Here is a 14,445-nt window from a genome sequence, read left to right on the forward strand (position 1 = left end):
ATTCAGATTTCAGTTTGTTGTTTCACTGCTTTTCCTTTCCTTGTAGGTGTTGAATGCACCTGGTGACAAGGTACCTGTACTGGCAACAGCAAACTGCGAGGTAGGGGAATTGCATATGCTTTCAACTCCTATGCTTGCTCAACTATCTAGACAGAAATACGTTGGGACAAAGTCATAACACCCAGATTAACTTATAACTGTTTTTAATGTGCACTGCTTCGCTTTGTTTCATGTTTCTTACTATGCCGAGGCGCGCAGCAAGGCGCCGTTGCGGTGGTGGCACGCTGCTGACTCACTGGGTCTCACAGGCGCATCGCTTCAGCGTGAGACTTAGTTCCGCATGCGGCGAGACCTGCCACGGGCCCGGTCGCGAACCTCTCGGATCAAGACGCCGTCTTTCTCCTCGACAGCCTGCATGTCTTCCTCGATCCTGGGCCGTTCACCTTTAGTACGGCCCAGGATGGCGCTGCATGAGTGAATGACAACAAACAGAATGGTGTGTTGCGCGTGTTACGCTGCCACTTGGCGAACATCATTTCACAGTTCACGAAAACAAGAATATCTGGGTGGGAATATGTGACCATGGAAATGCCTTGCAGTAATATTTTAAAGAACGCTTCGGGAATGAAAAAGACCCCGGGTGCACCAAGAAACTGGTTTAAGCAAGATTCCAGAGTCACAAGTTTCATCGCGTTAAGCAAAAACTGCGCCCACCCCAACAAATGTGGTCGACATACAAACACTATAGTCAAGAACATCCTGCAAAGCAGTTGAACCTGATTGCAACTAAGTTGAAGGAGTTGTGATTTCTGTAGCTGTTGCATGCTAACGGTCTTAACTGCCGCTGCACATAGCGAGGACAACGCAGCCGGCATTTAGTGTCCCAGTGATGAGCGTTAGGGAAACTTTCAACTGAGCACCGAATGTACCGAATAACCAGTACGTACAACAACCGAATATGACTTTGCTGCACAGCACACAAGCACGATGGTAACAATATTTCTTCTCTCGAACGAAGTGTGTTGTGGAGAATGCATACGCTGTCAGAGAAAGCTTTTATAGAGATCAGATCATGGTGGATGGATTATGCATTCGCTTTCTGTTGCTTGTCAAAAGAGCGGCGTCTGCATACCATCAAACCAAGCGCACTGCGAATCTCTCTGAACCCTGTGACCATGCAACAAAATCGGAAACTAAATTCCACATGAAACGAGAGAAGGAGAGTGCCCTCGCAGGAGGCCGCATCCACGGAGGAATTTGAAGACGGGGAACTGCATTTCCCACATTGAAAGAGTACGGAAATATCGGTTGCCGTTACAAATTAACATGAGCCTGCACTAAATGGCGAATGATGTTCTTCAAACGATATGGGGACAACGATTTTAAAAACGTGAGTATTATTCGATATTGAAATCAAGTAAAAAAGGTCACTAGGATTCTTGTAATGTACGCACTTATTTTTTACTTGCACTTACAGATATTGTTAGTCAGCATAATCCAACATTTTAAATATCGGTACAAGCTCTGAGGTGCGATTTGTCCAACGCCATCAAAATAGTCCGACCCAGGTGCTTTCGACGATGATGCCATAGCGTAGTCCTTTTCATTCAGCTTAAAAAATACCGCGTGATATTGTGCCACGCGCGCCCGACTGCGCCGAGATTACAGCAGGGTCATGCGCGGCATGATAGAAAGCGTCCTGAATCAATTTTGCGGCTCATCGACTGCAGCAGTTCGCTGCGAGCAAGCATCAACGCAAAGCTCAATTTCGTCACAAAGGCGGGAACCTGTCAGCGCACAACTCAGTCGCAAATGAGAGCGCTTTCATTGCGGCACACTTAAAGTGGAACGCGCGCTGTAACATAATGCTTTTTAACGTTCGCGGACTTTAATTTTCTGAGGAATAAAAACGGCTACGCTAAGGCTACATTGCCGGAAGTATACTTACGAGGTGAGACCATGTTCGCGGCGGTCGCCAACATTCCTAATAGGACCTGAGCGTTTAAAGCCGTAGTTTGAAAAAGACAATGTCGACAAGTTAATGAAGGACGAAGGAAATGTCTGCTTACAATCAGCTCCTAACAATTTTCGATGCATATCTTCGGCACCACACTTTGAACGACGTTTGTAGAAGAGAATGAAATCGATGCCCGACGGAAAAAAGGCTGCTTTTCGCCCATCAAGGAAGAGCACTCAGGGCCGTCATGACGTGTAGGCCTTACCGTGTCAAAGGACCCCGAATGCTGGAGGCGGTAGGTCCTTCCTTGGCGCCTTCTTCCTCACTTAGTTGCTCACTTGCGGTCTTCTGGGCCTGCGATTGGCCACACCTGCAGCATGACATCGACAAATAGAACGTTGTGGCGCAACACGTGTGCAAGCACGTATACAGGGTCTAAATGTAACTTAAGCTTAAAGTGCACACTCGAAAGGTGACAGCTACACAAAGAACCCAGAGTCTTAACATCGTAGAAGGAGCAGATTTAGAGGTGTGCGTAGGCCGAAATTCCGAGGCTGCGCCTGGCCCAATGTCGGTACAGGAGTCTCCGCTTGAGCGGACGCTGAAAGAGCCTGACCGGTCCTGTGCTTAAATTTAAGACCAGGGCCAGACCCAACCTGCTGTAACCGATTGGGGTACGCGGCTTCTTCGCTTCTCCAAAACTGCGCTAGCTCAAACATGAGCAATGGGTGATGTGGCCTAGTATACTCGATAATTTCATTCAGCCACTCCATTACCTGCGTCGAGAAACAAGAGGCAACTCAAGCCCCACATATATGCGATATGCAGCTTTAAAGCAGGCGGCTATGTCGAGGCCAGCGGCAAGCCACAAAGACGCGTGAGAGGCGACAGCGTGGCGCGAATCTCGAAACAGATACCTGACCATCAGCGCTAGTGTGAAGGAAGGAGAAAATTCGGAAACTCCAAATTCAGCAGGTTAGAAGCGGCCATACTACTCGGCTACTGGGGTACAGCAAGTATTGGTATAAATCATTTTGTTTGGAGAAAGATCAGTACACGGTGAGTGCGCGTGCGAGAAAGCAGGATCACCGCCTGGAGGGAACTGGGACCTCTCGCACTTGAAGGATGTTTCCTGCTGTTCCTTAGAGACTCCTGGCCCACCACGGCCATATTCGTTATTTCGCAAAAGTTGGGTGTTTTACGGATTTGGAAGCCCGGCCCGTCCAATAAAAATATATACCGGTCCCAGACGGAGCCCGGCGCTGTATACTTCCGAGGGAGCAGTGTCCGGCCCACGGGTGGGGCCAAAAAAGGGCACTTGGGCCGGCTCGAGCCAGTGAACAGGCAGGATAAGGCGAAGGCCGAAGAATGCGCAACCTGAGGATAGCGGTACGAGAAGGAAGCGAAGGGTGATTACGTGAAAGCAGACATATATGTCGAGACCGGTGCAATGCTTAACAGCAGAGATAGAATTTAAGTGGACAAGCGGGACCCATCTGGAGAGTGAGGAGGACGGCGTCAGAAGAAAAGATTAGGTTGGATTAGATCAACGAAGTTTTGAGGGTTCGACTACAAGTGCCATGTAATACACCACCCGAGTAAGCTAGCAACGCACCGGCACCGTTGCAAAAATTGTAGGGTGTTTTCTGAAAACTCTTCTTCATCGCACATGTAAGAAGCATTGGAAGACAGTAGAAGCTTTCACGATTAGTTCTATCGGAGACGAGAAATGGGTTAGCGATGCTTCCTTGTCACCTTCAGGTTAAGGAGTGGTGTATGACACAGTCGTCTGGTGTCCGATTAAGTTAGGTTTCAGCTTGTCGCGGGACATGTTTCCATGGTGGGCTTTCCAGGAGGTGTGTGCGCTTGGCCTTGCTACTGTTCTTTGGTTTCCAACTGCTTTTTTTATATTATGCGGCTAAGGATTTTTTTTTTAGTTTCGAGCCTTCAGCGTAGCGCGGCCGGTAGCCACGTTTTACCCACGGGACGCTGTGACGTCACACCCCACGTGACACTAGGGTGAGAGCTGGGCGGCTAGGCCACCAACTCAAGCGGTCGGCAGGAGCTGCCAACTTGGGTGAGTTTCACATGGGACGGTTATGTTAGAATCATCCTGCTAGGACCCTGGCATTCACGTTATCCCTATAGGCCACTAAGGCACGTTCATACGGCTTGGTTAAAGCGGGGCTTTATAAGTGGGCTGAGGAAGAGGAAAAGGGACGAAGAAGAACGCTCGGTCCCCCGCAGCTAATACTTTCGCTCAGTATTTGGTTCAGCAGCGTTGAAGCCTTGTATTTTTTTGCACCTTAGTTCTAACCTGGCGGCACGTGTACTTCCTGATATAAATATGAGAAACTTTTTTTATTTGGCAGCAGTTCCGTGTTCGCACTTGATGTTGTGTGTCCAGTTTTTTTACTGTAATGAATTCAGCGTGTGAAAAGCAATAGCTGCATGGAAGTGAAACACTTGATTACGAACTGAGGCGGTACCACTCATGTACTAAAATGTACAGGTGCACAAAAGATAAAACGGAGCACGCGAGCGGTGGGCAGACTGGTACACAACTGGCTAACCCATCGGCGTCTTCAGTGCAACCGCGCTCGTGCGGCTATCCGTCAGCGCTGCTCTGCAGAACGGCGCATTGTCCTTCATCAAGAAATCCATCATGCATTTTCATATGCCTGACCGCCTTGGTTGATGCTGCGCTTTGTGGCGAGTTCGTTGTTCTGCTGTCAACTAGTTCTCCTAGATCCATTGGGTAAATGTGGTCGAAAATTAGACATGGTGGTGGTCGGCGCAGATTGATAGCGGTCCAATTCCTGACGAAGAATTGAATGGAAGCCCCGGTGACACAGTGGTTAGGGCTCTCGAGTGCTGAGCTTAAAGAAGCGGGATCAGAATTCCGGACTCCTTTTCGATGGACGGGGAAATGCATGGCCCCTGTGTGTGACCTCATTGCCTGTTAAAGAACCCCAGGTAGTCGACATTTCCGCAGCCTGAACTACGGCGTCTCTCATAGAGTGAGTCACTTTCGGACGTTAAACGACATACGCCAAACTGACCTTCACCAGTTTGATCTCTTCATTACAAACTGCCTAACTATAGCGGGATCGCTTGTACAGGCTCCTCCATTCTTAGTTTCAGCCCGGTTGTCGCCTTCAGAGGACCATTGCGTCCCACCCGGCCACGCACTGATGCCATGTGGCAGGCATCACCGCCACAGGTTCCTCTCTGCTTGCAACGCTTTGCCTCGTCGGACTTTGAAGACAGCGACCGTGTTCATGTGGCGGATTTTCGGCACGCTGAGAAATATTCACTCATCGCCTGATTTCTCCAGCCTAGTCACGAGCGTTGCAGTGCGGTCTCTGTGGCATCAATGTTAGCTTATATGATTTCTTTTTTATTGCGAAAGCAATACTCCGACAGCTAAAGCCGTGAAGAGCTGCGGTCTCCTCATAAATAAATTAGCCTGCCATGACAATTCACGTTACCCCTATGCCACGGGCAGGAGCTGCGAAGTCGGGCTTTTCATATGAGAAGGTGATATCAGAATCAGCCTGCCGTTTGCATTCTACCCCTATACGACACGCAGGCACGTCCATACGGCTTTGTATGTGGGCTGGTGTAGCTTACGCTCTCGCGTCATACCCTCAAAAGGATGAGCTCAAGTGTCCCCAATAATGTAGCAGCTTACACTGATTGATTGTCATAAGGGAATAATGCAGCAGGTAAAAGAAGTTAACAAGCGTTGAGGTGCCGGCTAGTTGGTTATACATTTTGGAATAAGGACGAAGTCCTCGTCCTTCGCGCTGTTATTCCAAAAAAGGTAAAAGAAGCTTCCGCCGTTGCTTTCTCAATTCAGCTGGGTTTAGCCAGAGCTAAACCACAATTTTATTTTATTTCTGGTGGTCCTTACCGCGCGCGTCAAAACTTATTTGTGCTTACGTAATAAACGTATGGTCCCTCTCATATAATACCTCTGTTATCTTATAGTGACAAAGTGTACATTAGGAACACTATTCATTGCCAAAACTCAAGCTATCAAAACGCTTTTTCTTCGTTTTGAAGAGAAATGACCTCAATTTACCTTAATTAATAGGCTGCCTGATATTGCCAGTAGTCCCACCTAGTACCCCCTTGGTGCTGGTTTCCCTCTGTATACGACCTCGCACCAACACGGTTTCGTAAAAGGCCGGCACCGCACGAAGGCATAATAGTTTCAGGCCCAAGAAGAAAAGTACAAAGGTCACAGAGCATTCTACACCGATGGTTCTAAAACAGCTTTCCATTTTGTGAGTGGGGTAGGACAAGTGAAACGCGAAAATAACAGTTACATTACCTCACTGTGCATCAATTTTTACTGCCAATTATTTAGCCATTTCCTTAGCTGTAGTACAAATGATAAAGAGCAACATTGAAAATAGTGCATTTTACACTGACGCAGTCAGAGTAATCACAGGCTTACACTCCAGGAATGGAACGGAATCCGTATTAGGAAAAATATAGCACAATAGTAAAAACAGCGTAAATACAAGGATTAGAAGTGAAATTGTACTCGTTATTGTATCAGCGGTAATGAAAGACCTGATGTAAATGCCGTAGTCGTCGGAACGCTAAGGTAGAAAAAGTAAATGTACCGCATAAAGATTCCATAAAATTTGTAAAAGAAGCCTGAAAGAGAAATGGCAGGATTCATGGGAGGAGGAAGCGAACAACAAATTAAACCTAGCTGCGTGAAACCAGGGATAGAACAGTGAAAGTTGCGTAGTCACGATGAGCGTTTCATCGAAGTCGTTTTATGTCGCCTTTCTATCGGTCACACTCATTTAACACAAAACTTCATTTTCGCGAAACAAGATGTAGGTGAATGTAAATTCTCTGGAGAGGTTGTCACTGCAAACCACAATACCATCAGCAGAACATAAACTAAGACAAAATCACTTTCGACACGTTTATAACGAACAGCTTCCACACCCAAGCTTGCAATAAGAAGCAAAGCTTTTAGACGAGCTGTAGAATCTCTAAATAGTTTTCTAAAGCGGTTTCATCAAACAGATTTTAAACCCTGCTCTTCGCGCATGATGTCCTTAGTTGCCTGTGTGACATAATATGCAGCATGACACAACACACTTTCCGCGCGCTTTCCCGCACAGGCACACCGAGTCAGCCTGACCTCCTACAAATAACGTTGGATTGTTGATCCAAGGCGCACAAAAAAAAAAAAAAAAAAAAAAAAAAACGTACCGAAGAGACTAACCGCCATTCACTGGCAAGTGAAAACAAAAAAAGACGGCGCTTCCCCCCCCCCCCCCCCCCCAACCGGCCAAAAATAAAATACAAGCGGCACAGGTCCCTCATAGCGCATCGAGTAACCATATCGCAACACATCGGACTCGTTTAGGTTTGGTGCGTACAGACATTTTTCAATGGTATGGTGCCTACAGCTATTGACAGGTTCTACCAGATAAAGTGGGAAGCTAGCTGTTTCAAAAACGTAAACATTTTTCTGTATTGAACATATATGTGAATAAATGTTGTTAGGATTCCTGTAATGTATTCCGTCCCCCTCCCCCTCTTTTTTTTTATTGGTGCTTACAAATATAATCAGCAGACATAATCCCAAATATTTAAATATCGGAGGAAGCTCTTAGGTGCGAATAGGAAAGTAGTCCAGTGTCACCATAATGCCCCCCCCCCCCCCCCCCCCCCTCAACTGGTGTTTCCGACAATAATCTCCCTTTTTCATTCTGCTGAAAAGAGAGCACGCGAAGCATAAAACATACACGGCCTACAAAGTCATCCGTGCGGCTTATTACACCGGTCTTTTCTATGGCCTATCACTGTCTCGTTCAGTTGTGCGGCGCGTCGAGTGCAGAAGCTGGTGCTTTCTCCAAGCAAGCAGCGTCGCAGAAGGCCTAGAATCTGGTAGCGCTTTACCCAGACGTGGATGAGAGCGCTTGAGTTAGTGTTCGCTTATTACGGATCATTTCTTGATGAATCAATAGGGCTACGCTGAGGCTGCGTGGCCAAAAGTACTTCCTTTGTTGGCCCTACCATTTTCGTAGCGCTCGAGAACTTTGCTACTCGCATATGAGCGTTTAAAACAATGGTTTGAAAATGTCATTACCGCATGTCGGCCAGCTAGTGAAGTGGGTGGAACGAATGAAATACCTGCTTGTATTTTGCACAACTCCTAAAACGAATTTTGGCGCGAAGTTGTGACCGCAACACTGTCTGCAAAAGAAAATGAAACCGGAGACCAATGGAGATGCTCCTGTTCTTCACCCAGCAAGCACCCAGGGCATGCCACGCCGATGCTGCGATTTCATGATGCGTACTTACCGAGGACAAACCCTTTGCGATGGGCCCGCTTCGCCTCCGTTGCGCTTCCCCACGTCAGACATGGCGTCACCATGAACGTCAGCCGTGCTGTGGCCATCGCTGCAGAATGATGGCGATACAGGTTCATCATTTGTGAAAGCACGTTTACAATGTGACCCGCCTAGTGTAAAGATGTCCTGCGCGTTAAAAGCCCGGAGACTGACCACGGTAGAAGGAGCCCGTTAAGGTGGGGGCCGAAGAATGCGCAGCCTGATGGTGGTGCTACGAGAAGGAAGCGAAGGGTGGCTATGTGAAAGAAGAAAGGAATGATTCAAGGAATGCTCAGCAGGAGAGCGAGAATTAAAGTGGACAAGAGGGACGCATCTGGAGAGTGAGGAAGGAAGAGGCGAACGAAAGCTTTAAGCGGAAATATGTAAGAGAAGGGGACAAGGAGGATCCGATTTTCGTATCGCCCAAGCACAACTCGAAACGAGGTAATGCCGGGGCTTCCGTTGGTATAACGACCATGAAAGGAGTTGGAGAATGGTCGTCTGTGGGAAACAGCAATTGCGAGTCTCATCCAACCCAACAGACAAGATATAACTGGCAGAGCTGTCAAAGCTGATCAATAGCCGTAAAATGTCTCACTTAGGATATATGGTGAAAATCGAAAATGCTCTAAAGAACGGTGGTAACCTGAAAGCGGGGAAAAAGCAATTAGCCATCGGCAAAAACCGGATATTGGATTTAAAGTACAAGGCGGCAATGTCACTGATAATATGGGAACGATAATCAGAGTAGCCCAGCAGAACTATATTGACCTATACGAAATACGAAAATAATGATATTGGCTGTAGCGAATGATAATCAGACGCGCCGCTATAAAAGAAGGGCGAGCTTACGAAATCTATAAAAGCTATGAAAATGGGAAAAGCAGCTTGGAAGGATCAGATAACTACAGATTTGTTGAAGGACGGTGAGAATATTGTGCTAGAAAAAGTGGCCACAATATATAAGCAATGCCTTATGACAGCGATGGTAGCGGAATCTCGGTGGGACACTAGCATTATCTTAATTCATAAAAAAGTGGACGCTAACGGCTTAAAGCTACAGACCAATCAGATAACTGTCCGTTTCTTAAAACGTGATTACTAACGGAATGACTAATAAAATCAAGGCAACTTTAGACATCGGTCAACCAAAGAATATGCAGGTTTTTCGAAAGGGTACATTACCATCGATGTTATCTATACAAAGTGATAAAAATATGCCCGAAATATGACTAGCCACTGTTGATATGGAAATTCGTTGATATCGAAATTCGCTCGCAGTCGAAAATTCAGCAGTCATGAAGGGAATGCGAAGTCAGGCTATTGATAAGCCTTATGTGAAAGTACATAATGGTATCTATAGTGGCAGAACAGCATAGCTTTCCAAAAATAAAGTAATAATGTTTTCATAAAGGAATGTGTTTAGCAGCGAGACACGATCTCCCCAGTACATTTACACCTGACGTAGAGGAAGCATTCGAATTCTTGGAACGAGAGCAGTTAGGGATACGGGTAGATCGAGATTATTTAAGTAATCTGCGATTCGCTCACAACATTGCCTTGGTGGGTAACTCAGGAGATGAAGCGCGAAGTGTGATAAATCCCCTAGGCAGGGTAAGCAGCAAGGTAGGACTTAAAATAATGTGCAGAAGAGTAAGGTAATATTCAGCAGTCTCAGAAATGAACAACAGTTTACTGTAGGAAGCACAGATAGTGGTGGGCGAATATGTATACTTAGATAAGTAGTAACCGCTTATTCGGACCACAAAAGGAAAACAACTAGGATAAGATTGGGATATAACGCATATGGTATACACTCCTAGAGTATGACTAGCAGTTTAACAGTATCGCTCAAGAAGAAAGTATAAAACACCTGTATCTTACCGGTATTTACTTATGGGGCTGAAACATGGCTGCTGACGAAAAGGGTTCTACATAAGTCGGAGACAACGCAGAGAGTTATAGAACGTAAAATGGTAGGCGTAACGTTAAGAGAAAGGGTGCTTGCAGAGTAGGTCATAGAAATTATTCGAAATAATGACATTGTAGTCGAAATGATGAGGAAGAAATGACCATGGGTAGGACATGCACTGCGAACGAAAGATAACCGATGGTCTCCAAGGGTAACAAATTAGATCCCATGATAAAGCGTAGCAGAGGGCGGAAAAAGTTAAAGCGAGAAAATAAGGTTAGGAAGTTTGCAGGGGTAAAGTGAATGCGGCTAGTACACATCCGGGCTAACTGAAGAAATATGGGAGAGGCCTTCACCCTGCAGAGGGCGCGATTCCGCTAATAATGGTTGTGATGATGATGATGATGACGGTTTCTATACTTTCACAATATTTCTGATGGTTCACCTGAGCTCCAAGCTGTTATTGTCAGCTTGCAGAGGCCCAGGGCACGATGCCCAAGCTAGGACATACCGTATAGATGAAATACTGTATACTGTGGGAACAGTTGGTCAGATATTAGTGAACTATCAAAACGTTATGTTTTTTTGTTGAGTTCATACCATACCAGGTATTGTAAAATGAATGTAAATGTACCGTACAGCAACAAAATGCATAAATTCATACCACAGACGAGTACGTGTGGTATTAATTGGTACTAGGACATATATGCATTTCAGCAGCAAAAGATGGGCGTGGAATAATGTGAAATACACCCTTTGTCAAAAGTGTAGCGCCCAAGGGGTCTGCTTGTGAGCCGTGTAGTGGCACTAATTTAGCATTAGTGGAGGTCCCTCCCATTGGAGAGGGTAGGACAAAAATATTCTTAACATAGAGTTTCGGAACACTGTAAATGCATTACAAGCCACACGAAGTGTCTCAGAAAAAGACCCCATGGGCTCTACACTTTTGACAAAGACTGTACATAAGCCCTAAAAGCAAACAACACGAGTTAATGGTAGACAAGACAATCTGAAGCCCATTCCCGTAATAACGTGGTGGCGTTGTTAACACTCTGCTCTCCATAAACTCGGGCGTCGCAATGTTGGCATTGAGAGCGAGGATATCGCTGTGGTAGACTGTTACATCGCAGGGTTGTTCGACGACGTCACGCGGCGGCGTGACATGGCCGGTTTTGGAGGAGGTGTCGGATTCCGATAAGAGAGGAATCAGGTATGGCGCCTAAGACTATACCTGGGGCACATTCATGCGGCGTGGTTGGGGCTATTTGGATATAAGGAGATCACCAATGTATGCTAAAAGATATGCGCAAGATAACAGAGGTGCCGATTCAGGGATTACGAATAAAGGAGCTACAAACGTGATGTACTACATACGCGAACAAGTATACACAGGGTAAGCCGCGGACGGGAGCCTTTAACACGGCATGCCCTTAAGTGTCCTGCCACCCCTCCCCACAAATTTTTGTTTCTGGCCATCGCAACTGCGGCAGACTGGCGTAACTGGAAGGATAGATGAATAATTCTCAATAATTTTGCTACTGCTCTACAGACTTAGTTATGTTTATTGAGTTGTAATTTCCACAATCGGCCACGTCAGGACTTTCACATTTGTTTGAAAACAGAGTGATGTGACGAACTGAACTTACACGCCGCACTGGGGACCAATTTTTAAGTTGTTGAAGCGTTCGCCGATTGCTTCGACCAAAGCAAGTAACCCGTCCGTAATGCGCTTCATCGCACCTAGTTCCGGGAAAAAAAAAAGAATAAAAGTGCCATTAATGTAACTTAGCACATTGGTACAAAAACAGGGGGTAATTTACAGTGCCGAGCACTGCTTGGACAAAAGCAGCTGCACAACGTTCTTCTAAGACTCGGTGAAGCATAACATGGTTGCCAAATTTTCCAGCGGTTCATTTTCGAGTTACACGATGCCACCGATGTGGCGCCAGAATATTCCTGTTAAAATCACGACATAAACATGGTTCGGTATGCAACAGACCACATGGCTTCACCAAAAAGCATGAAAACAGTCGACGGTCATGAAACGAATAGCAACGGAAGCTATGAGCGCTCGTCCCATGTATTTCTGCTGTGTTTTATTTTCCCGCTATTCTATTTTTACAATGCCTGTCCAAGAATCGGTACGTTTGCGTAAGAGCCGTAATCAGTTCAAGCTGCTGGCGTCCTATCATGCGTTTGTTTCTTCTTTTCTCATGGTAGTAGAAAATAGCGCAAAAGACGGGACAAGACAGTAGACAACACGAGCGCCAGACGAACAACTGAATGTGTTCAAAGCGAGCGTATGAATACGCTGAGGGACAGACGCGCTGGAATGAAAAAGATGAAGGGCCACGACGTCAGCACGAAAAAAATGCCATGCTAATCATTATGAGTTAAGATAGGCAAACTCATGGCGTGATAAGGAAACAGACGGTATGCTTGCGCATGAAGCCCCTTTGCGGTCAATGATAAGAACTTGAAAGATTTCCCTGGTATGTTTTTCATGGTAACATTTTAGAATCACACCCTGGTTCGAATTCGGACAAGTTTTACAGTGCAGCGCCAAGTTGAATTGGGGCACAATGTCAGCAAGGGACGATGCATGTTCTTTGAGGCGATCATTGATGCATCGCCCCCTCTGACCTATATACGAGGCCCTGCAAGAAAAAGGCAACTCGTAAACAACGTGGGGGCGGCAGGCAACAAAGCGCTTATTATGCCTCTTGTCCCATGCAACCATTCGAGGACCTGAAAAGTTAACTTTCTTGCACATAGGCTCCAGTTTGTATGGGGCAGAACCCACTGCATGATTCTAAAATGTTACCATGAGAAACATCCCACGGAAATCTTTGAAGCTCTTATCATTGACCGCAAAGGGGCTTCATGCGCAAGCATACCGACTGTTTCATTATTACGCCTTGTGCTTGCCTATCTTAACTCCTAATGATTAGCATGATATTTTTTTTTTTTTCGTGTCGACATTGTGGCCCTTGTTTTTCATTCCCGCGCATCTGTTGCCGAGTGTATTCATACGCTCGCTTTGAATACGTTGTTAGTCCGGCGCTCGTGTTGTGTACTGTCTTGTCCCGTCTTCTGCGCCATTTTCTACTACATTGATAGGTCACCAACTCGCCAAGCAACACACTTTGATGCAGTTTCTTCTTTTCTCCCATTTGAGAAAAGGGCTGCATCGCACGTAGGGTTCCTCTCAGTGGCGAAAACAGGCAGGGTTGCGCAAAATTCGAAAAATTCATGTGCGCTAAAGTGCCTTTTGCCGCGCCTATGTGTCTAGGTGCGCGAAATTTCAAGTTGCCGCAGGTATCGTAAAGAGCCAAACTGTAAGCGGCCAGCGCCTTATCGCACTGAAGTGGAGCTTGCACTCGATACACTCACTGTTCAACCTCGAAGTATGAAGGTCGTCACACGCACAATTAAGCCACGAGGAAGCTTAACACTTGCTAAAGCACCGGTGCAGGACGCGATATTTCGACAGCTTTCAAGTAACTTCCCGCAGTCACCTGCTCTTCCCACTCATAGCATGCAACAGCTTGGATGTCCACGGGCAAGGTGATACCGTATGTTCACAGACCGTGTCTCTATAATTTGGTAACATGATTAGCACATCAGCTGGAGGTATTCATGCTTGAAAGTGCTGTAGTTCAACACAACTGAAAGGCATGCAGTGCTGTGGTGCGCAAAAGGTGGGAGACGACTTACCGGACGTACCTGGCTCACGGTGCTCATCGTCCGAGGCATCGGCCTGCTCCTTGATATAACTACGCAATGTCAGGGGCTCCCACCTATCGTCCACTCTTCTGCGAGAGAACGTGTAGATACCAAGTATGGAGAGCTTTCACTCAGAGAAATGATAATATTCCCCTGCGCTCTACCGTATGCGCAATGCACAGTCAGCTAGGGGCTGAACAAAAGGCCGTCACATACAAATGTGAAATAGAGAGCCATTGCAGGCAGAGGAAGCTACATGTGACCTGAGTCAGGCCTAAACGCACAATAATCAGTCTGGGAGCAGAGAATTGCTCGAAGGTTTAATGGTGCCCCGCAAAAGCCGCACCCAGGTCGCTCCAGGGCACCTAATTTCTTTGCCCGTAACCTCAGTATCCACCTCCGTCGCGCAACCACATACAGCACGTTTAGTGGGGCGGTGTGGGTGACGCAGTCAACGTGGCCCACGCTTCCGCCGTTCA

At 46.5% G+C, this 14,445-nt stretch overlaps 1 protein-coding gene across 1 annotated transcript; it reads right to left on the minus strand.

Annotated features, from left to right (window-relative positions):
- Positions 1–216: 216 nt before the first annotated feature.
- LOC146202022 (uncharacterized) lies at positions 217–14,087 on the minus strand. The gene is made up of 5 exons (XM_084583900.1): positions 13,958–14,087; positions 11,887–11,980; positions 8,300–8,398; positions 2,223–2,327; positions 217–466 (listed from the first exon to the last, which is right to left on the minus strand). The coding sequence occupies exons 2-5, from the start codon at positions 11,973–11,975 to the stop codon at positions 331–333; spliced, it is 429 nt and encodes a 142-aa protein (XP_084440026.1). The 5' UTR covers positions 11,976–11,980; positions 13,958–14,087; the 3' UTR covers positions 217–330.
- Between the last annotated feature and the right edge of the window lie 358 nt (positions 14,088–14,445).

Source organism: Amblyomma maculatum, chromosome 1 (assembly GCF_055883805.1).
Source record: "Amblyomma maculatum isolate TAMU_Amacu chromosome 1, ASM5588380v1, whole genome shotgun sequence".
NCBI classification, from domain to species: domain Eukaryota; kingdom Metazoa; phylum Arthropoda; class Arachnida; order Ixodida; family Ixodidae; genus Amblyomma; species Amblyomma maculatum.